Source organism: Rhea pennata, chromosome 3, assembly GCF_028389875.1.
Source record: "Rhea pennata isolate bPtePen1 chromosome 3, bPtePen1.pri, whole genome shotgun sequence".
Classification (NCBI taxonomy): Eukaryota; Metazoa; Chordata; class Aves; order Rheiformes; family Rheidae; genus Rhea; species Rhea pennata.
In genome coordinates, this window is record NC_084665.1 from 91,070,601 (window position 1) to 91,096,931 (window position 26,331).

General features: G+C 42.2%; 1 protein-coding gene across 1 annotated transcript; it reads left to right on the forward strand.

Annotated features, from left to right (window-relative positions):
* Positions 1–880: 880 nt before the first annotated feature.
* TBX18 (T-box transcription factor 18) lies at positions 881–25,150 on the forward strand. Its single transcript, XM_062572792.1, has 8 exons — positions 881–1,151; positions 2,091–2,274; positions 3,812–3,913; positions 6,894–7,065; positions 14,027–14,194; positions 15,421–15,485; positions 18,982–19,076; positions 21,606–25,150. Exons 1-8 carry the CDS (start codon positions 890–892, stop codon positions 22,328–22,330), a joined length of 1,773 nt encoding a protein of 590 aa, XP_062428776.1. The 5' UTR covers positions 881–889; the 3' UTR covers positions 22,331–25,150.
* Positions 25,151–26,331: the final 1,181 nt, after the last annotated feature.

Below are 26,331 nucleotides of genomic sequence, written 5' to 3' on the forward strand. Positions count from 1 at the left end.
TTAATAATAGCGCTAATGTATTTTTTTTTGTAAGATTTTTTCCCAAGCAAAACGAAATCCCGGAGGGAGCTCTCCCCGAGAGCTCGCCCTCGCTCCCCGTTTCAGAGGGGAGCGGGCGGCTGCCCCCAGGGCGGCCGCGGGCGCGCAGCGGAGCAGCGGAGGGGGCAGGGGGGGCGTGAGCGCTTCTGCTGTGCGGGTGGGTGGCGGCGGTGCGGGGGGTGGAGGTGGCGGGTTTGGGTCTGGCCGCGGCGCGGGGGCGCTGGGCGGCGGCTGGGCCGACGCGCTCCCCGCGGCCGCGGGGCCCCGTGCGCGGCGCGGAGCGGCGCGGGGGCGCGGGGGGGACCCGGGCGGGCCGTGATTGGGCCGGGGGCGGCCGGGGCCCGCAGCCCCCGCCCCGCGGCTCCGCCCTGCCCCCGCCGCCGCAGCGACACTAATGAGCGGGTCCTTCCCACCGGTCTCCTGCCTGGAAGTGCTGACAGATCAAGGCAACAAATTTCAATTACAAGCCCTAATTTGTGTCCGCAGAGCGTTTGTTACCCATGTCAGTCCTGTTTGGCCCATCAGACGAGGCAGAACGTGGAGGAGGAGGAGGAGGAGGAGGAGGAGGAGGAGGAGGAGGAGGAGGAGGGGGAGGGGGAGAAAAAGAGCGCATCTGCAAAAAGGAATAGATTTTTTTTCCTCTTAAAAAAAAAAAAAAAAAAAAAAAAAAAAAAACTTGGCTGATAACTTGGATTTAAAAAGAAAGGCGAGGAAAAGCCCCAGCCCCTTGCCTGCGCGCTCGGGAGGACGGGAGGGCGGCCGGCTCGGCGGGCCGGGCCGGGCGCGGGTGCCGGCGGCCGCAGCGCGCCTGGATGCGCGGGCTGTAGCGGGGGGGCGGTGGGAGGGGGGGATGGCCGACAAGCGGCGGTCCTCGCCCGGCACCACCATGAGCCTCAAGGCTCACGCCTTCTCCGTGGAGGCGCTCATCGGGGCCGAGAAGCAGCAGCCGCCGCCGCCGCCGCCGCGGCAGCCCAAGCGGCGGAAACTGGGCGCCGAGGAGGAGGCGGCCGAGGACGAAGCGGGCAGCGGCTGCTGCGCCAAGAGCTCCGCCGCCGCCGCCGCCAGGACCTGCGGCGACATGGAGCCGGGCTGCGCCGCCCGCGGAGCCGCCGGTGAGTGCCCGCCGCCGCGCCGCGGCTCCCCGCGCCCCTCGCCGCCCTTCCCAGCGGCTCCGCGAGCAGGCCCGCCCCGACGGGGCTCGGCTTCGCCTCTCCCGCTCGGCGCAGCCAGCTCTGGCTCCGCGAGCCGACTCCTTTTCTTGCTTTTCCTCCATAATTCCTTTTAACGCTGCAGGAGAAGGGGGAAAAAAAAAATCCGCCCCCCCCCCTTCTCCTCCCCAAGCGATCCGGGAGCTAAAACTCGTTTTCGGCGCGGGGGACGCGGTTCGTTGCGCGCCCCCGCCGGGACCGCCGTGCCCTCCCCCCCACACACACCTCCGCCGGCGCGGGGACGCGCCTCGCCGCGCAGCTTGCTCGCACCGGGCGGGAGCCGCTGCGCGGCCCGCGGGAGCTGTGCGAGCCGCGGAGCGGCGATTTGTTTCCGAGGAGGGAAGGAAAAAATCTTAATTTGGGTGTGTGTATATATATATATATGCACATAAAACTTTTATATATATGTGTGTGTGCTTATAATGCACACATATATGAATATAGGTATATCTGAAATCGTATATAGACGCAAATGTATGCCGTGCACACGTATCCGTACCCTCTACGTACGCGACCGTACTGCCGAGGTCGCAGTCAGAGTCAGGCGGCCGGAGGCCACGGCCGGCGGAGCTCGAGTTAAATCGCGCCCGAACGAAACGCGCCGCCGGCCGCGCACCGCGCACCCGCGCCCGGCGCCCCGCTCGCCGCGGGCCTTCGCCGCTCTCACCGCCGCAGCGCTGCCGTGGGTGGCCGCGGGGGACGGCTCGCCCCGAGGGAGCCCACCCGGGGCCGCAGCCTCGCGGCCCGACGGGGCCGGCCTGGGGGGGAGGGCGGCGGCGGCCCGCGCCCGGGAGCGCGCCCGCGGACCGCCCCTGGCTGCCCGGCCCTGTGCTCTCTCCGCAGGCGGCTGCGAGGACGGCTTCCTCGGGGGGTCCCCACCCGTGTCGCCCGGCGGCTCCGCGAAGGGCTCGCGGGCCGCCTCGCCGCTGCCCGCGCCGCAGGCGCCGCGCGTGGACCTGCAGGGCGCCGAACTCTGGAAGCGCTTCCACGAGATCGGCACCGAGATGATCATCACCAAGGCGGGAAGGTAACTCGGTGCGGCGCCCCACGCGCGGGCCTCGTCGCGCGCGGGCAGCCGTCGGGGCCCGCCGGGCGGCGCGGCGCGGCAGGAGCGCGGCGCAGGTGGCACCCAGAAGCCCCCCGCGCGCCCGCACATCAAAGTGGGCAGAGCAAACTGATTTACGAGCCAGGTAGATGGCGATAATTTTAGATGGGCACAGGAGCATGTGGCGTTTTAGGTTTCCTGTTCATTAGTCTGCGAGCGCCGTGTTGCCTCTGAAGGGAAACTTTTCCCCCTTTCCAGTGGATACACGTGGTAAAAACCTGGATAGTATAAAAGTATCTGAACTTATTAGAAATTACAAAAACATATTTTATTGAATCCATATGCTACCGTCTACATTTTCAGAGAGGCTTTATTAATGATTGAAATGCAGGCTTAAACAGCACAAAGCGACATTTGTCTTAAGAGAGTCCAGTCAGAGATTTTCTTTTTTATCTTACAGGTGCACTAAAATAACAGCAAAAACTAGTAAATCACAGTGAGATTTACCTTCCTGTTTATTCACAAATAATAGAGATAGCTTCCCCCCCCCCCAGTAATGAGTTTAATTTTTATTATTCAGAAAGTAGCAAATACTGCATAAACTGGAATGGCTTTTAGGTTTATAATGTAAAGAAATACCCCTTTCATTAGTTTGCAGCAAACTCGTTGTTAATGACATTTCTTTTTGGCCACAAGAATGAACTTTTTAGATAAATGGCATGCCAAATATACAGTGAATTACAAAATGTTTTTTAATGTTAGACTCTATGCATCGGTTAATTATTCCATTTCCCCCACAGAATGATCTTAATTGTGAATGCATTTTTTTTTAGAAATTACCTTATACATTGGTTTCTGCTTTCAATAAAGAAGTTTTACTATACCTTTCAAACACAGAGTAACTCTTGCGCTTCGCCTTTAGTAAGTTGCAGACAGGAAGTCCCGTCTCAATAAAGACCATATTGTTTGGTTATAGCATGGCACATTGGATTTTATAACTGCATCCTGGTAGTGTTATAATTGTATCACCATGGATTTAACTTCATAATTTGCTGATGTATAAATGGCACACCATTTGCCGCTGTCTGTTAAAGCCCAACTGACGGTTTACGTTTCTGTCAGTATTGGTCCTCCTGGATAAGAGATGGCATTTGCACATCTCCAGAAACATATTTCTAGTTAATATCTCTAACGGGCTTTAAATGCGTGCACTGCTAAAATAAAATCTCGAAACAAAATGATTTACTGTCTAACAATAAAGTTGAAATGATGTGGTAATAGTTGTACTCCCAAAGCGTATCTCAAAACATACGAAGCATTGTTCGAGTAAATGCACTTTAAAAATCTGTTTTGACATATCGAATGGACCATTTCATGGCTATGTAACTATAATCGTTAGAAAGGACTCTATAGGCTAAAAAGAAGAACAGGAAAAATCCCACAAACTGGTTATTTTTCCTATACAATCATTCCCAAGTCTGTTTCATATTAAAAATGACCTCTCTCTTTCTATGTTCAGGCGGATGTTTCCCGCAATGAGAGTGAAGATCTCAGGTTTAGACCCTCATCAGCAGTATTATATTGCTATGGATATTGTGCCAGTGGATAACAAAAGATACAGGTATGGTGACTTTAAGGCACAAAACTTATGATGCAAGGCATAGGGATCTTGGCTATTGGAAGAAAATATTAACAGTATATAAATTAGCAGAAGGTAGCATTTAACTCTCCTTCAGATTCCTATTTTCTTCCTAGCGCAGTTTAAAAAAGAAAGAACATTCTGCCAAGTATGCAGAAAACAACTGCAGTTTTACTGAAATCCTTTATACATTTGGCTGATGTTGTGTATGTACTGAAGGCAAATATTCAGAGCTTTTTGCTTTCACAGACTGCAGTTTTAATGTAGTCAAAGAGATGTTGCTATCAGATTTCATTCCTCATCAGTGGCTTAAATGTACTTCACGTCGGTACAAATTATTTTCTATTAACAAATAAATTTGCTAATTCCCCCCTTTTTAGTGCTAGATGGTATTAATGTTAACATTAATAGCATTAATAACATTAATGTCTACTTAGAAGGCATCAGAATGTAATCCATACAAACTTTCTTGGTCATGCTTCAAACTAATTATTTAATTTATTTTAGTAGCTGGTTATCATTCGTATATTCAGTAGCTGTTTGCTCAGATCCAGATGGAATAGCATTTCTAGTTACTGCTTTTTTAGAAAAGTAATAACGTTTTCTGAAGAATCATGTGAGGAAGGAAACTAAGATATTCTTCGAACATTTGAAGTTAGGAAGTATGTGCTTAAACTCTTAGTGCAAAGACTGTCCTGTTTCTAGCTGGATGATGTTGAAACTACTCTTCCATAGAAATTTTTGCAGGATTGGGCCCACAGAAATTATTGTTTTGAGCTGTACACATTTTGTAGACCTTGCTTTGCAAGCATGATCCCATTCTCCATAGAAGCCAGGAGGACCTTTGCCAAGTAGTTCAATGGAGACAGGATTGGGTCCTTACCAATTGCTGTTTTGATTATTTCAACCCTATACTTACTATAATTCAGGGAAAACCACTGCAGATTTAATTGTAGAAATAGGAACATTTCAGATGAAGAAGATAAAAGATTGGTTCTCCAGGAATGCTTCCAGGTTTCCTAGACAAACACTGCCCTATGTCTTTTGTGTGTCCTTGCTTCATTGACTGTAATTTCATCCTTTTCTAATGCGGTACATAAGACATTTTTTATGCCCATTGTAAGGGCTTTTTCTTATTTTTCAACAAGGTGAAGATATAAATGTACATGTAATCAGGGGAGACTTTTTTTGTCCTTTGCCATAGGGAAAAGATGGATTTTTTTTTCTGAACCCATGCAGATCAGTTCGGTCCTTGTGTTGCTTTGTGTTGCAAGTGTGCGCTTACTTTGCAGCCTAAGCATGTCGTTCTTAGAAGGTCTGAACTGTTTCTTAATTCCTAAAAAAAAGCAATTTAAAAGATGTTGCTTACTGAACAAAAGTGTTAAAAGGGATAGTAATATTTAGTGTGAAGTTTTAAATGATGTTTTGTTTAAAATAAGTACATTCATATTGATCTTTGCTGTCTGCCTGGTGTTATACCGTGGTCCCCAAGTAACTGAAGTAACTTAACAAAAGTTGTATGCAGGGCGGTATTTTCTTAGTTGGCAAACTAAATGTATGTAATCATATGTTTATGATTTATGATTACATTTATGATACCTTACCTTTGTTTTCATGCTAAATGTTGGTGTTTTACTTGATTTCCCTTTTCACTGTTTGTATTGAATCTCTGCATTCTTTTATTACTGACTGTTACTTAAATTTTCGGTTCGTGCAACTTTACAAACTGACTGTCCTGCAGGATCTTTATGCTTGAAAGGTACAATAGAAGTCGTATATTGAACCTAATCTTTTGCTGCCATAGCAGAGACCAAAACTAAATGGAAATGAAGAAAATTACATCTAGATCTAGATTTCTAGCAAAATTAGACCTTCCTATAAATTTCTAGAAGCTTAAGCATCTGTTTGAAACACATTATCGATATTTAGGAAGTTTCCTACTTTGGTAGGAAAATGACATATTTCATGTAAAACAAAAAAATATAAAATAAATGAAAAATACTAAAACAGTTGGCTGTACGATTTACAGTTGAGAACTCATCTCCGGGAAAAGACTTCACCATAGTTCTAAATTTTAGTTTTACAACTTGATACGAATTGCACGAAGGCATGCATGGTTTGGATCATTTTGTTTTCATTTCTGATTGTTGTTTATCATTTTCTAATTTTCTCTCAAGGAACTGAATTGTACAAACATATGATTTGATAGACTTTCATATTTTATAAAAAAATAAAGATGATCTTCAGGAATTTTGCTGTACTTGAAAGAAAATATACCTTGACGCTTTAAATTTTAATTAGTCCTTCTTGAGTTGTCCCATGAAGCATCTGTCTTAAGAATAAGTTTCCTACTGAAGCAGGCTCTATTTTTATTAGAAAATGACTTCGTCAGCATTGGCCTATCAAATGAAATATGGGCTATGTTTTTTTTCATTTTAAGCCTTTCTGCAATACTATTCAAGAAAACGAATATAGTCTTGCAGAAATAACAAGAACATGGTTCAATAGAGTTTCATTAGTTTTCACAGGCATAATCTGTGCTTTCCCTTCAATAGCTTTATTCATAGACTCTTATTTTAGACTCAGCATGTTGAGTCTTCCAAATGCGGAATTATTTTTCGATTCGATAAATTAAGAGCCTGATCTGCCTGTGCACTAATGCCTGTTCAGAGCAGAGCTGCAGCACTCAGTGAACTTAAACCGGCTTAAAGCTCAGCAAGCAGGTAAAGATTGGTACTGATTTTAACAAGACTAAGGTCAGAGGAGAGCGTGGTTTTTAGCCGGTCTTTTTTAGTTGCCGGAACTGAGATTTTGAAATTTAGTAACTTTTATTTGTCATCTTTTCATGTTTGTTTACAGACAGGTTCTTGCTGTAGGCATAGGCCCTAATTTATTAATATGGGGTCGGCCACATAAATTATTCCCAGTTTTGTTGTTATGGACATGGTTTTTCTTTTTACAGGTACGTTTATCATAGCTCCAAGTGGATGGTGGCTGGCAACGCGGACTCGCCGGTACCGCCTCGTGTGTACATTCACCCCGATTCCCCTGCCTCTGGGGAGACGTGGATGAGGCAGGTGATCAGCTTCGACAAGCTGAAGCTCACCAACAACGAGCTCGACGATCAAGGACACGTGAGTACTCCGTGCGCCTGCGGCCACGTGCGTCGCGCGCCCGCGTGGGGCTCAGCCCCGACGGATTGCCCTGCGGCCGCGGGGTGCCAGCGATCGGCTGGGCTTCGCAGAGCTGTTTTGGGACTTCGCTGTCCGGGTCTAAAATCTGCTTACTTTCCAGCCTGATAATTAACTGCTTATTAGAGCATGCTGTTTTACTCCCCCCTCCAAATCCTGCAAAGTAAGGCTTTACAAGGCTAAATTGCCTAATATGAAGGGACAGAATTGCTCTCACGTTTTCCCACCAAGTGCGCTGCTCACAACTTCTGCTCTAATCAAAAAGTGTGTTTAAACTCACAAGTGGCTAGGAGAAACATTAATAGCGTGTAATAACTTCATGTGAGTAAAAATACACTTAACTATTTTCTTAACCTAAACAGTTGTGTGAAATCCCATGAGGTGTTAATAATTGCAGTCAAAAACGAACAACATGGGAGCTGGGTCCGCTCCGATAATGATTTATTGCATACCTTATGAAGCAAGACCCTTTCACAGCTGAGGCTCATTACTTCTGAAAAAACTGGCGAAGACGTTTGCAGTATGAGTGTTCTGTTTGCAAGTTCTAAATTGTTTAGTTATGACATTATCTAATGTGACAAAACGTGTTAGGTTAATATTTCTCTTTCTCTTCAAAACTGTTGAAACATGACAGATGTAAGCCAGTATCTTTCCAGCAATCCTTTATTCTGTTTTACTTGACACTTTAGGAAATAATTAAAATATGAGAATTGCTTTTAGTCAGGGTGAAGTCTTTAATTTTGTGAAATCCAGTAATAAATAGCAAGTGTTGGCTTTCTTTCAAAGGGAGCGTTGAATTCCAAGTGGTGGAGTTTTAAGCTCTAAGAGGCAAGTTTTGAGGCAGGATGTGGATTCCATTGACTTTAACATATTAAGCAGGATACTTTCTCTTTTGCTGAAAGAAATGAAAGAAAACGTACCTGCCACACAGTACAAAGACACTACGTGTATCTGTAACTCTGTGACATTAAACCAGGTATTTTGTCAAAGCTCATTCCAAGTATAAGCATGAGGGTTTTATTTTTTTCCCTGCGCGTTTGCAAAGGAGATTAGCTCAACACTGTCGTCAAATTGTGCAGGAGTAAATGTTACAGACATAGGATACAGGAGATGGGCTGGACTGAGCTAGTGAATGCGATAGCCTGGACGGAGCAGCTCCCTTTCGTATAATACCGTTCGTAATTCAATGGCATTCTTCCTGAAAAAGCACACGTGGGTATTTACGCCTTTTGAATTAGCAGTGCTTCTGCTTAGGATTGCTTAAAAAACTTTAGGATGCTTTACGTTGTTTATCTCCAGAATTACAGTCTGGGGATCTGATTTGGCAAGGTTCGTTCGAGTAGGCATGAGCACAGGTAGTTCCCGTGGTTTCCGCAGCGCTGGGGTGTTTGGGACGTTTCCTGAGCGGGAGCTGCATTCGCCGAGTCCCGAGTTTGGCGTAAAGGCTTTAACGGGGGAGGCAGATGCGACCGGGTAAAGCACTGCTGCTGCGATGGAGAGCGCCCCGGCTGGCTTTTGTGCTGCTCATGTCGGAGGGGCGATGTGTGGGTATAGTGGTCCACCCAGGCACTTGCAGCCACAGACTGCCCTGTGATAAAGTCTTGGATATGTAGAAAATTGTATTACTCTATTTTCCATCCCAGATCTCAGCTTTGTTTTTATTCTGAACCGAAACCTGTGTAGCGTACACAGCACACCATTATTCATAATGTGGAAGAATATAAATTTTCTGGTCTTTAGTTAAGTGTTTTGATTTGGAAAAGAGTGAAGTAAAGCTCTAGCGAGTGATGTAGACACATTGAACTGATTCAGAGCTACAGCAGTGCCCCTCCTCCCCAAAATGGAAATTTAAGTATTAAAATAAAAGGACAAAAGAAGGATGACTGCAAAATAATTTCGTATTTCTCAGATCTGGGAAATTGCAAACATGTCATTCATAATTACCAGAAAAGGCAAAAGCAGAAAGCAGAAAAGTGTCTCTTGCAATGGGTACATTTTTTCTTTTAAAGCTATGGTAGGGTGGAATGCTGTATTGAAAAAGCTATGTAGCCTCTGAACGCCTCCAGCAATAATGGAAAACGAATAATCATATTTTGTGATGAATATAGAAAACAATTGTTTCTCCGAAGCAGGAAGGAACCATTTTTCTCAAGAGGGTACTGGGGGAGGGATGCTGGATTAGAGGATCTAGGGGTCAAGGCCATACCATCCTTAGAATATTTATTTTTATGGAGATGGGGCATAATTTAGGTTATTAGAAAGCTTTTCTTCTTATTATTATTATTATTTTCCCCCTGCTTAGGCAGTAGCTCAGAGAAAACTCCATGAGGTCTCTGCTTAGGCAGAATAGCTCAGAGAAAACTCCACGAGGTCTCCATACTTTGCCTTCATTGCTCCAGTAGTTTAATCAAAGTCGGGATTTAGCTTTTTTTCTTCGGGTATACTTTCCATGCTGTGTCTGGTTCTGGGGTGTAACCTTTTTTTGCAATTGCTGCTTTGTTCTTGCTGCTCTCCTCAGGAGTGACAGCTTTTGCAGAGTTTCCATGTTAAAATTTGAGGGCTAGGTTTTGTTCCTGCACACGTGATTTTCGTTGAGTGTTAGGGAGTCAGAATGAGATCGATCCAGTGCCCTTTTATCTGTTCCAGAGTAGTAACTCTCAGAGTCATATGCAGAAGTGGCTCATGGTTGCGGGAATGGAGACTACATTTGCAAACAGAGGGTAAGGTAGTATTTCTCTGTAGTATTTTTATTATGGCAGTGATTAATGGCAGCCAGCTCCCCGTTGCATGCTTTGGGCTCCGTGGTAAATGGCAGCGCTGGCCCGGGGCAGCTTCTTGCTGAAAGAAACCAGCCATCTCTAGGACATCTTGCTTTGCCGCCCTCTCTCTGGACTTCTTGCTTGCCTGCTGCTATTTTCATCAGCGTTTGGAGTGGGAGGTTGTGACTACGTGAGGGTATAGTGCTGTTCTCTGGAGAGGTTTTGCAGCTCGTCTGCACGTAGGACGCTCTGATACATGGGCTCCGCTTGCAGCCTGAGAAGATCAAGCAAACCTAGTGACGATATATCTTCCCCATGTATTTGTGTTCTCAAAAGGAAGTCCTAGGGTAGATTCCCTACTTTGGAGAGTTAGGGTGTCTACAGAGACGTTAAGGCCTGATGACGACTTTAAGACATGCACTGTGGCATTTGTGTCTTTAATCTGAATAGCTATGATAAGGAAAGGTAAATCTGTATTTTGCAGTTGACACTGAGAAGTGTGTGCTCCTGGCATTCCTTGTTTCTTACATTAACGCCTCTCATCTTCAGTTTATGGAATAAGCACTGCATTGTAAAAATCATTTTCTTGGTCTGATTAGAACCGTTTGATTTTTGATTTTGATGCTGGTTTAAGTCTGAATTTCAATAGAGGGGAGAAGTCAACATTTTTGTGCTGTTTTCTGTGCTTTCCAACTAGGTATTTTTTGATGCAAAGGAACATCTTTTTAACCTTTAATGAAAATGAGATGGTTATTGTCTTAATTGTTTCTTGTTTTTTTTTTTTTTTTTTTTTTTTTTTTTTTTTTTTTTTTTTTTCGTTTCCCCTTTTGAAAGCAGGGGGAACTGGAAGGCTGGAAGCAGAGGCAGACTGTTATGCTACCCAGACTTGGCTCAAAGTAGCAAGCTCTGCTTCCAGTCAGTGGGTAGTTATATGTTCTTGTCACAATCAAAAGCTGGAAAACATCAGCCTTTACACTTGCAGTTTTGGTCTTTGTGAAGAGAGAATTCCTGCTCCCTGTCTCCTGGCACTCCTCTCCCTGCAGAAAGCCTGAATACGTGGGCTCTGCAGAGAGAGTAAAGGGAGATTTGGGGGGAAAAAAAGCAAGGTGAAGGCCTTGCCGCTGGTCGGGAGGTGGCTGCGTAATGTACCTGCCGCTCTGCTGCGGGGCAGGAAAATTGCGATGTCTTTTGCGCTGGCCATGAGACTTGTATCACGGCAGTCCCTAAGGTCGGCGTCAGGGTGGAGGCTCGTCGTGGCAGCCCCTTACACGACACGTATTACGAAGACAATTCTTGCCAGAAAGAGCTTTGTGTGTTTGCAGAGGCTTTGGGCAGTGTTTTCCACTGCCACCCTCCTGGGCTGCCTCTTCCCAGCCCCAGCGCACCTTGCGCAGCCCCGGGAGCCTCTTCCTTGGGTGCAGCCTGCCTTTGCTCTAAAGCACTGCTGCCGTGTCCTGCTTACCCCCAGGCTCTGTACTGAGGTGCCTTCTGGTTAGTAATGGTGTTGGGATGGCTGTTGCGGTCAAAATGTAGCAAGTCTGTTATTTTACGTTTTGGAAAATATATTTATCCCGCTAGAAAGGGATGATGTGGTGCTGATGGGCACCGTCCCATTTCTTTCTTCACTGGCACCGTTCGGCTGTTTGCTCACATGCTGCAGGGGGAAGACAGAGGGCTCGAACGCGACGGTGTGGTGGCTCAAGCACGGGGCGTAATGCATGCTGAAGAGCAAAAGGAAAGTTTGAATTAAGTAGTTTTTAGATAGACTGGTTGTTTTATAACATTATTGTAGCAAAGGTAACATTTGAGATGGGTGATTTTGCTAGGAGCAGGTCGGCATCGGACTGAAGAGTCTGCTGCCTAAATGCTGGTTTTTTAGCGCTGAAACCGAGGACGAGCGCTGCTAGTGGCTGGCTCTGCGTGTGAGTTTCAGTGGAGCTGTGAGAGGCGTATGTGAGGTTTGGTCATACGGCATGAGGGATTTTAGAAAGAACGAGGTGCTTAAAGTGAATCAAAAGTAATGTCAGCCCCTGCTTGGCATTTGGTGGGACCTGCACTGCCTGGGTTTTGTTGTTGTTTTCTAAGGGTACAAATGGAAAGTTGCTGCTTCTGCAGAGAAAGTGTTAAATGCTATTTTCTCTGTTAAATGCACCAGCAGAACAAAATGAAAAGCAGGGATCTCCTTTTCCCTAGCCTTTCCATGATGGTAACTTTCAGTGATGCTTATAATTACAGAGGTAAAAAATGTCCAGGGTGGGTGTTGCATCTCCCTCTCATTTTATATACTGTTTACATAGTATCGCTCTTCACTTCTCTAAGGCTCTGCAATTATATATTACATAGCTAGAATTCAGAATTGTAGCCATTAACAAAAGATCCCGTTGTATAAGGCACCATACAAAAGAAAAAATATTCCTTGCTACAGATCACTAATGGTCTAGCAATGTGTCAACACCAGGAAAATTCAGTATAGTGCAGAGCGAAGCCAGGCTTCTTCTAAGAGGTAACGAGGGTCAGGTTAGCTCTAATAGCCACGCGGATGAGGAGTGGGCAGCGCGCCTCTCCGTGCTGCCGTGACTCCACTGCTTCTCCTGCATGAGCAGAATTGTTCGGAGCTGCCTGGCTTCTCAGCGTCTGCAGTCAGGTCTGCCGTGTAACCAGGTACTCCCTTGTACAAGGCATGGAGCAGTGACAGGGACACGGACCACCGCACAGAGACTTCTGTGATTGCCCTTCTGTTGTACTGGTGCTTCCTCTCGTGTCACTGGGTGTTTACAGGAAAGTAGGCTCAGGAATGTGCTGTTCTCTCTGCAGTTGTCCTTTTCTACATCTTTGCCAGCAGAGAACCGAAAGGATTGTGGAAAAGAGAGTACACATTTGCATATAAAAAAAGTCTTGCTCTCTGCAAGGTTTCAGAAATTGGGAGAAAGCTTCGTATGAGGTTCTCATATGAGAACATCCATAGGGCACATCCATTGAGCAAATTTATTGGAACCTGTGATGTTGTTGTCAAAATCTCACTTACAGGCTAATAGAAACCCTGATTATCAGAAGCCTGGCTTTTCCAAAGTGAGGTCATGTCATCTGGCCAGAACCAAGTATACTAAAATAGTCAAACTCTCGTTTATCCAAATGAATGTAATGTCCTCTATGTCATTTGACTGAATGAGCTTGCATGGTATCTGGCATTCAGGCATGAGGACTCTCTGAAGTGCCTGAGCACATACATATGCTGGGGCTACTCGAGGAGCAGGAAATAAAAATACTTTCCCTGAATTTTGATTAGCATGTCCACAGGCCAATAGCTACAGGCCTATTTATTTATTGAGTTCTTAATTTATTAGAATTTCCAAAAATAATACTTGAGCTTCCAATTATTTTATTTTCTTGAAATTGTCTATTTTAGTAGTGCTTAACTGAAATGAAATAGAGGAAAATAAAGGAAAATTTTGCATTTTAAGTCCCCTTTAAAATTTGGGAGCAATGCCAGAAAGCATTTTGTGTTTATGCACTATGAGTTTTTATAGGTTTTGTAGGTTTATCCTTTATACTTGGCTTTTGTATATTTTGAGGAGATTGTATATTGATATTCAGTGTGTCTGTAATCATATTATGAACTTACGGTGATTAACATTTTGCAGTTTTGGGTGGTGTTATTTTAGTCAAAGTTTCTGCTCCTTCAGAGTGTGAGAGTCTCAGCTTGCATTGAAAACAAAATATGTTTCCAGCCTTCAGGATATCGGGGAAAAAATGCTTCAAGTATCTCCTGAAGGTTCTGAAAACAAAAGGCCAATGCTGCTGTTGTTAATCTCGGTAGATCAAATCCAGACTCAAGTGAAAAAAGCAACAAAACTTTCCTAATTGCAGTGGGAGCAGGACTTCACCCCTGATTTTGTTAAGCCAGTCTCCTGAATTTGAAGCTCCCGAGTCATAACTTTTAAATGCTTAGGCTTGGCAATAACATAAATGCATAGGGATTAGACTACTGTAATAAGAACCTTCAGAGGTTAAAGAAAACATTTCATTTCCAGTAAATGGCATGGTAAACACATGCCATAATCTGTTCCAAAAAGCTATTAGTCCTGAAACAGCAGGGTGTCCTTTCTAATAAATGTTATCTTTTCCCTTTCATTTTGATTGCACAGATTATCCTGCACTCTATGCATAAGTATCAGCCCCGTGTCCATGTCATCCGTAAGGACTGTGGAGATGATCTGTCCCCTGTCAAGCCGATACCTTCAGGAGAAGGGGTCAAAGCGTTCTCCTTTCCAGAGACAGTTTTCACGACTGTCACAGCATACCAAAATCAACAGGTAACGTGGGCTTTCTACTTAGAAGTTCACAGGCTTCTCAGAGTGGGCCAGAGAAGTACAAGACAGGAGAAAAGGAGATTCTTTCATTACAGCACTTAGTAAAATGCGTTGGCTCAGCCCTTTAAATATTTAATAGCTTTCACTAGTAGTATTGCAGCAGCGCCTGGAAGCTATAGCTGAGCCTTCAGGCTGTGTGAACGACTTGGCGTAAATAAAAATAATTCCTGTCATGAAGACCTCACGGGCTAAGTAGACGACATCATTAAAAGTGTCTTCATTACAAATGCAGCATTGAAGCACAAGGAAAAGAGTGTTTAAAAGTATTTTTGTACCTTCAAATTTAGATAAATATCCAGATAGATTTTTAAAGCACATCTGGGCTAGACTCCAGTAATTTCAAAACTTTTTCTGAAAAAGGTGTCCCAGCTCTTAAAGGAGAGGCAGAAGCCCAGAGAAGTTGCAATCATTTTCATTAACTGCAATCATTATTCAATATTAACTGCAATTTATCTGGGTCTATGCAGTCAGCTTCAGAGTCAAAAATAAACTGCAGGTTGCCAAACTCCAGTGTTTGGCTCTCATTTACCACTTGTGTAAATATTAACACTAACAGTGGCACCATATTTAGTGTTGTGACATTTTATTAATTCCATATATGTTATTTCAGCTATATTTTGGGAAGTTATATATGCCGTGTTATCTTTACAGTGAGAAGACATTTAATGGGGCAATAGATACTCAGAGCTGGCGATTCATAAACAATCAAATATAATTATTTGATACCTACCCCATTTATGTAAATAATTTGCAAGTATTTATGTTTTTTTTTTGGTTTTTATAAAGAATAATGGCCTACAGGTAATCTTTTCATGTCCCCTTCTTGACCCATACAGAAATAAAATTTTGTTTCAATTTTATCGCAGTTAGGCAATATACTCTCTTAGGTGAAGAATGACATTTGCCAGAATTGCAACCTGTCTTTTGTAGCATAAATACCTGTTAGCTTCTCTGGGGATCTGTAAAAGTAATGATCACAAAGCTGGGCTTTATTTTGCTGTGTTTCAAGAAAACTGTCGTAAGCGATGCAAATGGTAAGGTGTTTATGCTTTAGGTGAAAGAAGATAGAAAATTTCACTGTCAGCTTCGTTCTGTCAGGAGAGTCATATTTTGTGTTACTTAGCTGAATTTGCAGAATTCTCACCATTTCTCTTTAATCGTCTTAACAGATAACTCGTCTGAAGATAGACCGAAATCCATTTGCCAAAGGATTTAGAGATTCAGGACGTAACAGGTAGGTGCTGGGGAAGGAGATAGCCGTCTTAAGGCTGACAGAATCAGTTTTTGAAGGCTGTTAGTGGATATCCTTCCTACGAAGGGGAATATCTATATTTACAGAGAAGTTAGTAGCAATTCAGCTGGCCAGCAAGAGAGGCTACTCTTGAAATAGCTTCTTTCTCCTGACCAGAGATGCAAAGTGCAGATACCAGTATGAAACTACAGCCCCAGACTCCTGCACTTAAATGGCATTTAGGGGAGATGAATCGCTCATTGTTTTCTCTTAAAAGAGGAGAAACTAAGTCTTGCATGCAGTAGCTGGATGTTTAGTACATTCGCCTAGGAGATGGGAGGCCTGCGTTCAAGTGTCTCTTTAGCCTGAAGAGTTTTAAATCCACAATGTGCAATTCCTAGGTGAGTGCCCTTCCTACTAGGCTATAGATGACCTTGCAACAGGCCTGTTTTCCATCTCTTATGTTGCACTTGGACTGATTAATAGCTTGTTCTCTCTTGGTCCATGAATCTTTCAAAATAGCAATAGGGAATCTGAGTACTGCAAAGTGGAGACTTGAGTCTAGTCCCTGCTGCCAATACTGATGAGGTATTTTATCCAAAGACCGTTTAATGCAAAATACTTAAGTCTGTTATGAATTGTAAGCTAAACCATTTCAGCTAAAAAAAGCAGCATTTAATTGTGGCACATAGTATACATTGGTTCCAGTGACCACTTTGCATTTGGTGTCTACAGCTGCTATATTTATGACCTAACCTTCCAGAGAAGGAAGCAAACTGTGTACGGGTAGGAATGTTCAGAGAGTATCTTTTGTTAGCTGGTTTACTGAGCTTTTCTTCTAGCAGAGGTTAGAGCATTAAAAAACATTTTGTTTCAATGGCTGAGATTGCCCAGCAAACTAGAATATGTTTTTTATGCAAGCTCTTAGAAGAGTAGGAGAGAAACACTTACAGAAGTGGTGGAGTGGTTATAAAGATTGACCTGAATCAACTAAAAGCATCTTTTCAGTTTGCACTCCACATTTGCTGTTTTCTGAGATTTATGTCTTCCAGCAAAAAACAGTTGGCCATGTTCTGTCCTTAGGCCTGGAAGTAAACCCCTTTCCACAGGCATAAATAAGAGTTTTGTCCTCCTTTGTAGCCTTCAGTTTTGAAGCTAAGTGAACATTAACTTCCAGATAAATCCAGACTGAAGAAACAAAACCTGCTGTGTATACTTGGGGAACAAAAAAATTGCCATACATGCCATATTTGACAACTCCCTGCAGACAGTGTCTCTGCTATGCGTGCTCATTGCAGAGCTATAAAATAAATGCTGAGAGACCCTTCAAAGAAATGTGTGGGTGAAATCCTGGCTCCACCGAAATTTCTAACCTGAAGTGAGGTTAGAGTTTCATCCATAATGTTCTACAAAACAAGAGAAGATGCTCTGGAAAACAGAGGATTGTTTAAAAATCAATTTTAAACAGGACTTATATGGCTAAACACATTGATTTTATCTGAATGCTATGTAGATATAGTAAGATTACTGCATCTGCAACCATCCAAACCCAGTTGTAGGAATGGGGCTATACAGAGATTTATTTTTTATTTAGCTACTAAGGGTAAGTTTGATTTGGGCATTAAAGAAAAGCATGAGGTTTGAATTGAAAGACAATTATATTTTATAGAAATGCATTAAAAGGTCATTCTACAGAAAAGACTTCTGTATAAACGTATCTAGATTGGCTTTAGAAAATGTAATAAATGCAAATGTTACAGAAGTGATTCTGTAACATTTCTAGTTCTGTAGAAGTGATATTTTTGTCTGCAGCAAATAAACATTAGTTTACTAAAATCAGTATTTCTGTTTTCTTTGGTAAGCTCTGAGGTACAGAATAAATATGTTTGTGTGGCTCAGATTTTTGATTTTGTAGGAAGATATTTCTTTTTAAGTTACTAGTTGGTTTATTATTAATTTACTTGATTGCTGAACATAGAAATTAAATATTAAGATTCTGTTATCTTCAATATTCTATTATAATTATCACCTAGACATTTAACAACAGTGTTTAAAAAAAAGTACTGTGATATCATTATATGTAACTTTTCAGTATTTCAATTATTGTAGCTGTCTTATTCCGCACTGCTTCATGCAATAATTCTGCTTAATTAGAAATACTCTCTTTCAGGTTATTTCCTTTCAGTCCCAAAGGCTATTTTACAGAAATCAGTAGCTTCACCTTTTTAATGTGTTCCCTGTACATTTGCAAAGTGCAACAGAATTTATGTGCTGAGAATTGTTTCATTCTTCAGTTAGGCCTTAAGTTTGACCCTATAAAAACTTTTCCTCAGGAAAGGACCAGAATTTCTCTCTTTAAATACTTCAGGAAAAACATAACTGTTTTGTTAAATAAACTTGGCCATTTGATAGCATAAATTAGGGTGGTGATAAAATGTGGAAATTGTTCGAAGGCATCTTGTATAAATTATCGCCTTAGCTACACTCCTCCAGGAGGTGGCTTTTATCTCCACTTTAACTAGAAATGAAAATTCACTATTACTGCAGAGATGGAAGGCTATCTTTTTAGGCCAGGTTTAGCTAATAAATGCTTTATAACTGTTTCCTGAAATATATTTGTGATCCTGCTAGAAATGCAATGTGGAAGAAGCTGTATTAGAAGAGGGTGTTGGTAGCTTCAAATTGGGCTATTTGCATAATTCCGGTTTACAGACTGCTGCTGCTCAAAGGCAACTACTTGTGCTTGGTATGTGCCTGATGTTGACACTTAACAGCTCTTTGGGACTCAGCGGCCAAAAGTGACAGCAAAATTACACCTCTGAGCTGCATTATTTAGAAAATTCTGTTAGAAAATGAATGGACTGATACCTTCAGTGAACAGAATTTTTTTTCTACATATTATCTGTTGCAACAGTTGTCTAGGTAGTTATTTCTAATTTGTCGTGGAAAAGCGTTGAAAGAAAATAATTGAAGATAATTAGTTATAAAGGCATTTTGTCCCCAGATAATAAGCAAGACACAGCATTGCTTATACACTTGGTAGCAAAAAAGTGGTACATCCATGCCTTGCTTATGTTGGAGGCATGATTTTCTGGGAATCTCATTTAAATAAAAGTTGCACGTGGATCATCTTTCTTCTAATCAGAAATAGGAGATCATCCCTCCAGCAATTAGCACAGCTGCTCTTAAGGAAATGTCATACTAGGAAAATATTTAATGTCATTATAGCCAAAGCGAAAAGCAGAACAGAGAGCCAGACTTGTGGAACCAGGGAAGCTCTCTGCATACTACCAGCACAGTGACCATAGAGCTCATGGATCAGGACATAAGGCTGATCTTTTCTAAAAAGCAAAAAACAAACAAACAAAAAAAAAAAAACCTCCCTCAAAATAATTCTGAAATGTTAGTACTTTTTGTATATGTCTGAGGTAAAGTATCCAAAGAACTGTGAGATGAGAAACAGCTTTCTATTATGATACCATGTTTTTGTTCTAAACAGAATGGGACTGGAGGCTTTGGTAGAGTCTTACGCCTTCTGGAGACCTTCACTGAGGACACTTACATTTGAAGATATACCTGGGATACCCAAACAAGGTAACAATCTTCTTTGTGTTCTTTCGGTACAAAAATGCATGAAGATAAAACTCTGCCCATCATTCCTTATACAAATCTAGGCTGGTGTGTCGCTTGCCGAAAAAAAATCAACCAACCAGTCCCAGGGCAGGCCATCATGTCTAATTGGAGTTATTCTAAGTTACAAAACTAATACTAATTTAACCACTGTGGCAGTAAAAATGTGAGGTTGTAAAGGTAAATTAGGTCACGTGGAGGATGTGAGTTACTTACTTAAGGACAGAATTATCCCCTCCTTAGTGTTATGCTTGGGCTAGATATACAAGACAGAGTTCATCTGTAGGTGACTTTTGCTGTATACATCCAAACTCTAATGTAGGAATTACTTGAGTGTTTAGGGAAGAAAAAGGGGGAGGGGAGAGAAGAAACGTTCTCTAAGTATTGAATAAACAGCAGCAAGCTTAATTAGGTTTTCTCCTTGGGAAGCTTCCTTGATTCTTTTTATATATATATATATATATTTATATATATATATATATATATGCGCACATATATATATATATATATTCAGCAAAATTCCCTACAATCTTTGTCTGCATCCTGGAGCTTGAAAAAAAAAGACTTCTCCATTTTGCTTTCTCATGCTCCCCAGTCTACAGTCTCTTGCCTTCCACTTCCCTCATCACAGACAGGTTGCTGTGGGGAGAGAGAAGGCTATTTTATTCGCCTGATTGGACAGAGAGAGGCATCTCTGTGCTGTTTGCTGGATTTCTTTATTTCTGAGGCATCCATGTGCATGTAGAAGACCTCAGCCTTTTTGCAAGTGCATCAGACATCTTCTCTTGACTTTGACGTTTACGCCTACCAAACTTGAAAACATCCTGCCTGCTTTCTTGATAATACGTTCTCAAGTCATTAAGCAATCTTCAGAGCTATAGCATACACAGAAATCACTTAATTTTTCCTTTGCCCGTTCCCTTGAGAAAACTTGATCACCATTGCTTGCAGGCAATTAAAAAGAAGGCTTTGTGCTAAGTCACAGATATGTAGAGTAAGTGTTGGCAAAGTTTTTGGCAGGGGAGGAAATGGTCCTTGTAAAAAAAGCCTATAATGAGAAGTCAGCATCAGACCTGAAATACCTTGTAAGAATGCGTAAGACTTAAAAGCAACTCACTCTTCCTCTTTGTGAAGTTTATCTGTCCAAGAGACAGACCAAATGCATTCCCCTGTTTTTATTCAGCAGCACTGTTTTAAAGCAGGGGAGCCACAGTCATGACCTTCCTACTTCCTTTCCTGCTGTTGCCTGAAGTTAAGGAGTTTGTTGAAGTTACTGTTACATTCAAAGAATGGGAACTAAGATCCTTGCAAAATCTTTAATCTCATGGTAGGATGATTTAGAGCTTAGCCAAAGAGACTTGCTGAAAGGTCCCTCTAGAAAATCATCCTGATTGTTAATGCTGGAATTGCCCATCCTCAGATAGTGGAGATGTTGACATGGACTAGAAGAAAAATAACTGTACTTTACACTAGGATTTTAGCGTATGGAGGTGTCTGGTGGTGATTTGTGCCTGGTGATCTGTGAGCAGAGCAAGAAGAACAGGCAACGTTCACTGATAATAATGTGTTTTTGTTTTTGCTAGCTCACTTACCTGAAATCCTGTTAATTTACTGACAGTCTATGTATCGCTTTGTATCATCATTAACATGTCATTGTTAATGTGAGTCAGCAACAAGAGAGTCTTTGGGAAGCTATGAAAGGCTAAAATTGATTTTTCTACATTCATTTTTTTGGGAGGGGATAAAATCTCTAAGAAAAGGAAACTCTTCTTGCAGCTGGGAAATTTTCAGAGTCTTGAGAACAGGCTTCACCTATAGCAAGCCCTGCATTTTAAGAGCATTCAGCACTTGTATTTGTCATGTAAAAAGTTCTGATTCCAGCAAGTGAACAGTCCACTACAAGCTTAAACCTCTGCCTACCCTTTAGGAAGTGAAGCAGCCACACACAGTAACCAGCCTAGACTTCCCTGAAGTTACTTTAACAGTGGGAGCCTCTATCATTTGAGGTGAAGAGCTGGTTCCTCAGCTGACACGCTGATAACGATAGGCACAAAGGAAGCGTGTGTCACACAGAGCAAAGGGTTGTGAATGTGCTCCAGAGTGTAGCAACAACGTAGATGATACAAATTCTGTAGTTATGAAGAAGGCTTGCTGTGATGTAGTGCTCGCCATGTCCTAACCACCATGCAATTTGCTTCCAGTATCAAATGAAAAATAGTTAACCTCGAGGGCAGGAGCTGTAAGTTTGAATGTATTGAATGATGGTTGCAGAAGCGTAACTTGTGTTCCATTCTTGGATAGGTCGTTTCTTTAGAAGTACATATGTGCACACGCACACATTTGCACATGTATGTACAGTATATTTTGAATCTCTGCATTAGATGTTTCATGTCAGGGGGTTATTATCAAAACAAAAAGGTCTTGGTCTGTCAAGGAAGTCTAGGAAGCGAACTTTTCTGAACGTGCTTCTTACACTTTAATATTCTCTTCCAGGAAATGCAGGTTCCTCTACTTTACTCCAGGGATCTGGCAGTGGAGTGCCATCTACCCACCCTCACCTTTTACCCGGTTCCCCTTGCTCATCTCCAGCTTTCCATCTCAGTCCCAACACTAGCCAGCTCTGTAGCCTTGCTCCAGCTGACTACACAGCTTGTGCCCGCTCAGGCCTGACCCTGAACAGATACAGCACTTCTTTGGCTGAAACCTACAACAGGCTCACAAACCAAACCAGTGAGACGTTTGCACCCCCGAGGACTCCCTCTTATGTTGGTGTGTCGAGTAGCACAACTGTGAATATGTCCATGAGTGGCAGTGATGGGGATGCATTCAGCTGCCCACAAACTGGCATATCTATGCAGATTTCAGGGATGTCTCCACAGCTCCAGTACATCATGCCATCCCCATCGAGCAATGCCTTTACCACTAATCAAACCCACCAAGGCTCCTACAACACGTTTAGACTGCACAGTCCCTGTGCACTGTATGGATATAACTTTTCCACATCCCCTAAACTGGCTGCCAGTCCTGAGAAAATTGTTTCTTCCCAAGGAAGTTTCTTGGGGTCCTCGCCAAGTGGAACCATGACGGATCGGCAGATGTTGCCCCCTGTGGAAGGAGTGCACTTACTTAGCAGTGGGGGGCAGCAGAATTTCTTTGACTCTAGGACCCTAGGAAGCTTAACACTCTCGTCTTCTCAAGTGTCTGCACATATGGTTTGATGAAGCCTTTAAGTAAAAGTACAGTATGTTTGGTGTCTACAATGTATTTCTTTTGGAATATGAAAGGACACTCAATGTAGCTTGTAAAGTGTGTGTATATATAGTATGAGAGGAAGTTTCACTGAATTTTTGACTTGCTTGTGGCCGGATTATTCTCCTATTTTGGATTACACAGAGTTTGTTGCGGCACAGACTGCTTTAGTTTTCTGGTATAATACACTTAGTTGTATAACACGTCGGGACATATGCAACAAATTAAGTAAGACTTCCTCCCCTTTTCCCCCTCCTCTGTTCTAGCCCCTTTAAAGAATGAAATGACACTTAGAGTATTAAACAACACAAACAAGCCCACTTACATTTCCTATAGCACTAGTGAGTTTCTTTAAAACATTCATGCAACGCTAAGCTGATGTGCCAAAGATATTTTACAAGTTTCTTCTATTATAAGGGATATGAAGGATATTTGGACTTAAAGTGTTAAGCATCAAGCATCCAGCCTAAAACAGAAGCTTAGCTAATGGATTATTTATACAAAGTGAATGGAAAGATTAGTTTGCCTTCTCATGATATGCTGTTTCTAGCTTATCAGCAGCATGGCATTTTTACTAGGATCTTTTTCAGTGTTAGTCTAGATTTATGATTAGGTGTTTAAAGACAAATAATGCAGATTCAAACTGTGGTGATGTGAGCGATTTAAACCAACAGCAGGAGAAGCAGCATTCCCTGGTACAGAATGAACTTTGGGGTGCTTCATTTTATTAACGGAAGGGCTTGATGCATTTATTTTTTTCACCATGAATATTGCCTATAAGACATTTACTGGACAGTAGGATATTCTAATGTATCTTTGTTTTTGTATTTTTACTTTTTTAAAGGAAAATGCAGGTTTGATTTAAAAAAAAAGAGCAGGATGAGAAGTTCATGTGTTTGGGGGTATTTTTTTATAAGGGCAAAATGTCCTCCATCCTCAGAATCTCATAAATGAATTGCCTATACCAGCTAGGCAGTTGGTAAACCCAGTTTGCCCACAAACTGCTGCAGGAAGCAGAACTTTGTGGTAGCTGCCTCCCTGTAACTTGGCCGGCCTGGGACCAGGATTACAGTAGGCTGAATTCCTGTAATAGTTTGCTTCGAATGCTATAGCATGACACCTACAGCCTATTTCTCTCCCTCCAGGGAGCCATCTGTCTTTCTTTCTTGTTCCTTTCTGTTGTGAGGTTACTACTGCTCTGTTTCTCAAACAGTCTTTGCTGTGGAATTTAAGCAGCTCACACTTCCTTCCCATCTCTGGGATCTATAAAAATGCGGATCAAAACCTGTTGCTGACCAGGCTTCTCCAGAATGACAAGGGCTTGGGGAGACGCTTGTGTGCCAGGGAAGCTTCTGCCGGTGTCTGCGCCTGCCCTGCCCCTGGGCACATCGGCCCTGCTGCGAACGCTGCCCTTCAGCTGCCCGCCTGTCGGAGCGTTAACTGTGGAGGTTATGGGACATACTTTAATGCTTGAGAAAATCGTTCTTCTTCCACATGACCCTAAGCCTCCCTTGTATTATGCAGGTGGTTTAAAGACATCTTAACGTGGGTGCAGATGTAATTGGAAATGCTTCCCTGATCAGCTCTGTGGAAAGGAGAATAAGGCCTTCAAAGTTTGTGGTTTTCTCTGTCAGATTTCACTAAAAGTAGATTGTTGTATTTCTCGAAAGTGCCAATATGTTTTCTGGCAAACAGTGACTTAACTGCTTCCCACTTTAAGAAATGCTCATTGCAGCTAATATTTCTTCATTGGGATAGAGATAATGGAAGAGAAACAGACCCTTCTCTATCTCTTCTTACTATTTGGAAAGAGAGAAGAAACCACAATACTACTTAATTAAGCTCTTGTCCAGCGAATGCTTTCTTTTCTATTTGTTATATATATGTTTATGTTAAAGAAGATGCTGGTTTATGAAGTTCTCATTCAGAGCTGGAAAGGCTAGAGGATGAGTCTGTAATTTAGAAGATGTGAGTTTGTTTCTCTGCTCTGTCACAAACTACCCAAGTGACATTGGGCAATTCACTTAGCCTCTCTGTAACTGAATTTTTTTCAACTATAAAGTGGAATAGCACTTCCATGCCTCACAGGATTTGGGGACAATATGCTAAAGGTGCAAGTATGTTTAGACAGGGTTCATATAGGAAGGTAACAAAGCATTTATGTACTTGGATCTGTTGCTGATTTTGGTCAGCTCTCCAAGCAAAGGTTTCCAATGCTAAAACACTGCTTAAAACCCAAACTAATAATTTGTATAATGGTTTTAAAATGTGCAGAATATGGGCAAGTTTTCAGCTATGTAAACTGCCATAACTGCATTGATTTAATTAACGAGACACGTGTATAGTAATTTCTACTCCAGCCAAAACTTTGAAATATTGCAGATGGATAAAGCTTTAAGTGGTGGGAGTGGTACAATTAATCTGTACTTTAAAAAGGGTAAGCAAGATAATTCTCCATGTCATCTTAAGGGGCTGTGGCTGGGTTGAAATATGGAAGAGCGAAATCATACATATTCCTACGATGGAAAACAAAAGTTTATGCATGGAAGTGCTCCTGGTAGTAGTAGGTAGTTTGTCATCTGGGATTTTTCTAGTACTGGTCTCTTATTTTTCCTCAAATTATTCTTATCATATAACCGCACAATATTGTTTGAAACATTTGTTCCTTAAAATTTGAATCATATTGTAAATACTTATTGGTGTGTCATTGTGAAAAGACTAGCTTTTTATCAACATAGTAAATGCTATATATGCATTATATCTATAATTATATATCTGTATTTTACAAAAATGCCAAAGAAAATATATTAAAGTGTGTATCTAAACACTTTTTACTACATTTGGAAAATTAAGGGGCTTGAGCCTTTTTTTTTTGGTCTACAGCTTCCACAAGAACAGAAGAAATAACTCTAAAGTGAACTGTGAAATTCAAAGACTTAAAAGGATCTAACTAATCCACAATTCTTACACATTTCCATTTAAGTATATGGTGTTGAACATCTCTGTCATTTGTATGTGAAGGTCATGACAGATGTTGAGCGCGAGGATATTCTGAGGCTGACAGCAGAACTGTGAGGGTTTTATTTGTGGTGGAAGAAGAGAATAAGGAGATTGTAAGGCTGACCAGCCACTGATGGAGCCTTGCTGGTGCTTCCTGCCTGCGCTCATCCCAGCTAGCAAGACAAGTTCTGCTGTCCATTATCAGCCAGATCTGAGAAACTTACATGTGATCAGGTGCTCCAGCGAGAGCTTCAATATCCTTCGTATTTTCTCTCTGTGCTCTTACTTCGCTCAGTCACTCTCTCATCTTTTTATTCTAAATGCTAAAACTCATTGATTTCCAGGAGCAATTTACAGCATATAATCAGCTGGGTATACTGCGCTTCCATTCAGCAATGAGCAACATTTCTTCCCTCAGAAATACTGTTATCCGTAGTGGCCTTATTTCCCGTTGTACTGAAATAAGTGATTCCATGTGACATCAGGCACAGAGCCTGAAAATAAGATTACTTTAGAATAATAGTGTTTCCTGGTCACTTAACACCAGCATTGTTGCAAATGACCAGAATTAGGACAAGAGAAGTGGTCATGAAATGTTTGATCATAAATATCAGACCGGATTCTGCTCTAGAGAGTGTGAAAACTTCTGGTTTTAATAAGAGAAGAGCCTTTATATACATATATATATATATATATATATATGTAATGGGACAATCAGACTCTTGAGAAGTCAAATTCGCTGCTTGAACAGAGGAACAGGAGCAACTTCAAGATCACAGACAGTGTTGGCGTTAATGTTAGCAAATCTATACTGTGAGCAGTTCAGCAATGGAAATTTAAGTCATCATGAAAAGCACCCCATAAGTTACGTGGTCATACTTTTCATATTAAGATAGTAGATCTAATTAGTCCATACAGAAGTGTGTTTAAAAAGGCTGCACAGTAGCTGCGTTTAGAGACTTACGTACCA

What these genes read in the sequence shown, in the direction of transcription:
- TBX18 (XM_062572792.1), top strand. Translation starts at nt 890, where the DNA reads ATGGCCGACAAGCGGCGGTCCTCGCCCGGCACCACCATGAGCCTCAAG. An exon ending in CGCCGCCCGCGGAGCCGCCG is followed by an intron (nt 1,152 to 2,090) that starts GTGAGTGCCCGC and finishes CTCTCTCCGCAG; the next exon opens with GCGGCTGCGAGGACGGCTTC. An exon ending in AGAGATTCAGGACGTAACAG is followed by an intron (nt 15,486 to 18,981) that starts GTAGGTGCTGGG and finishes TGTTCTAAACAG; the next exon opens with AATGGGACTGGAGGCTTTGG.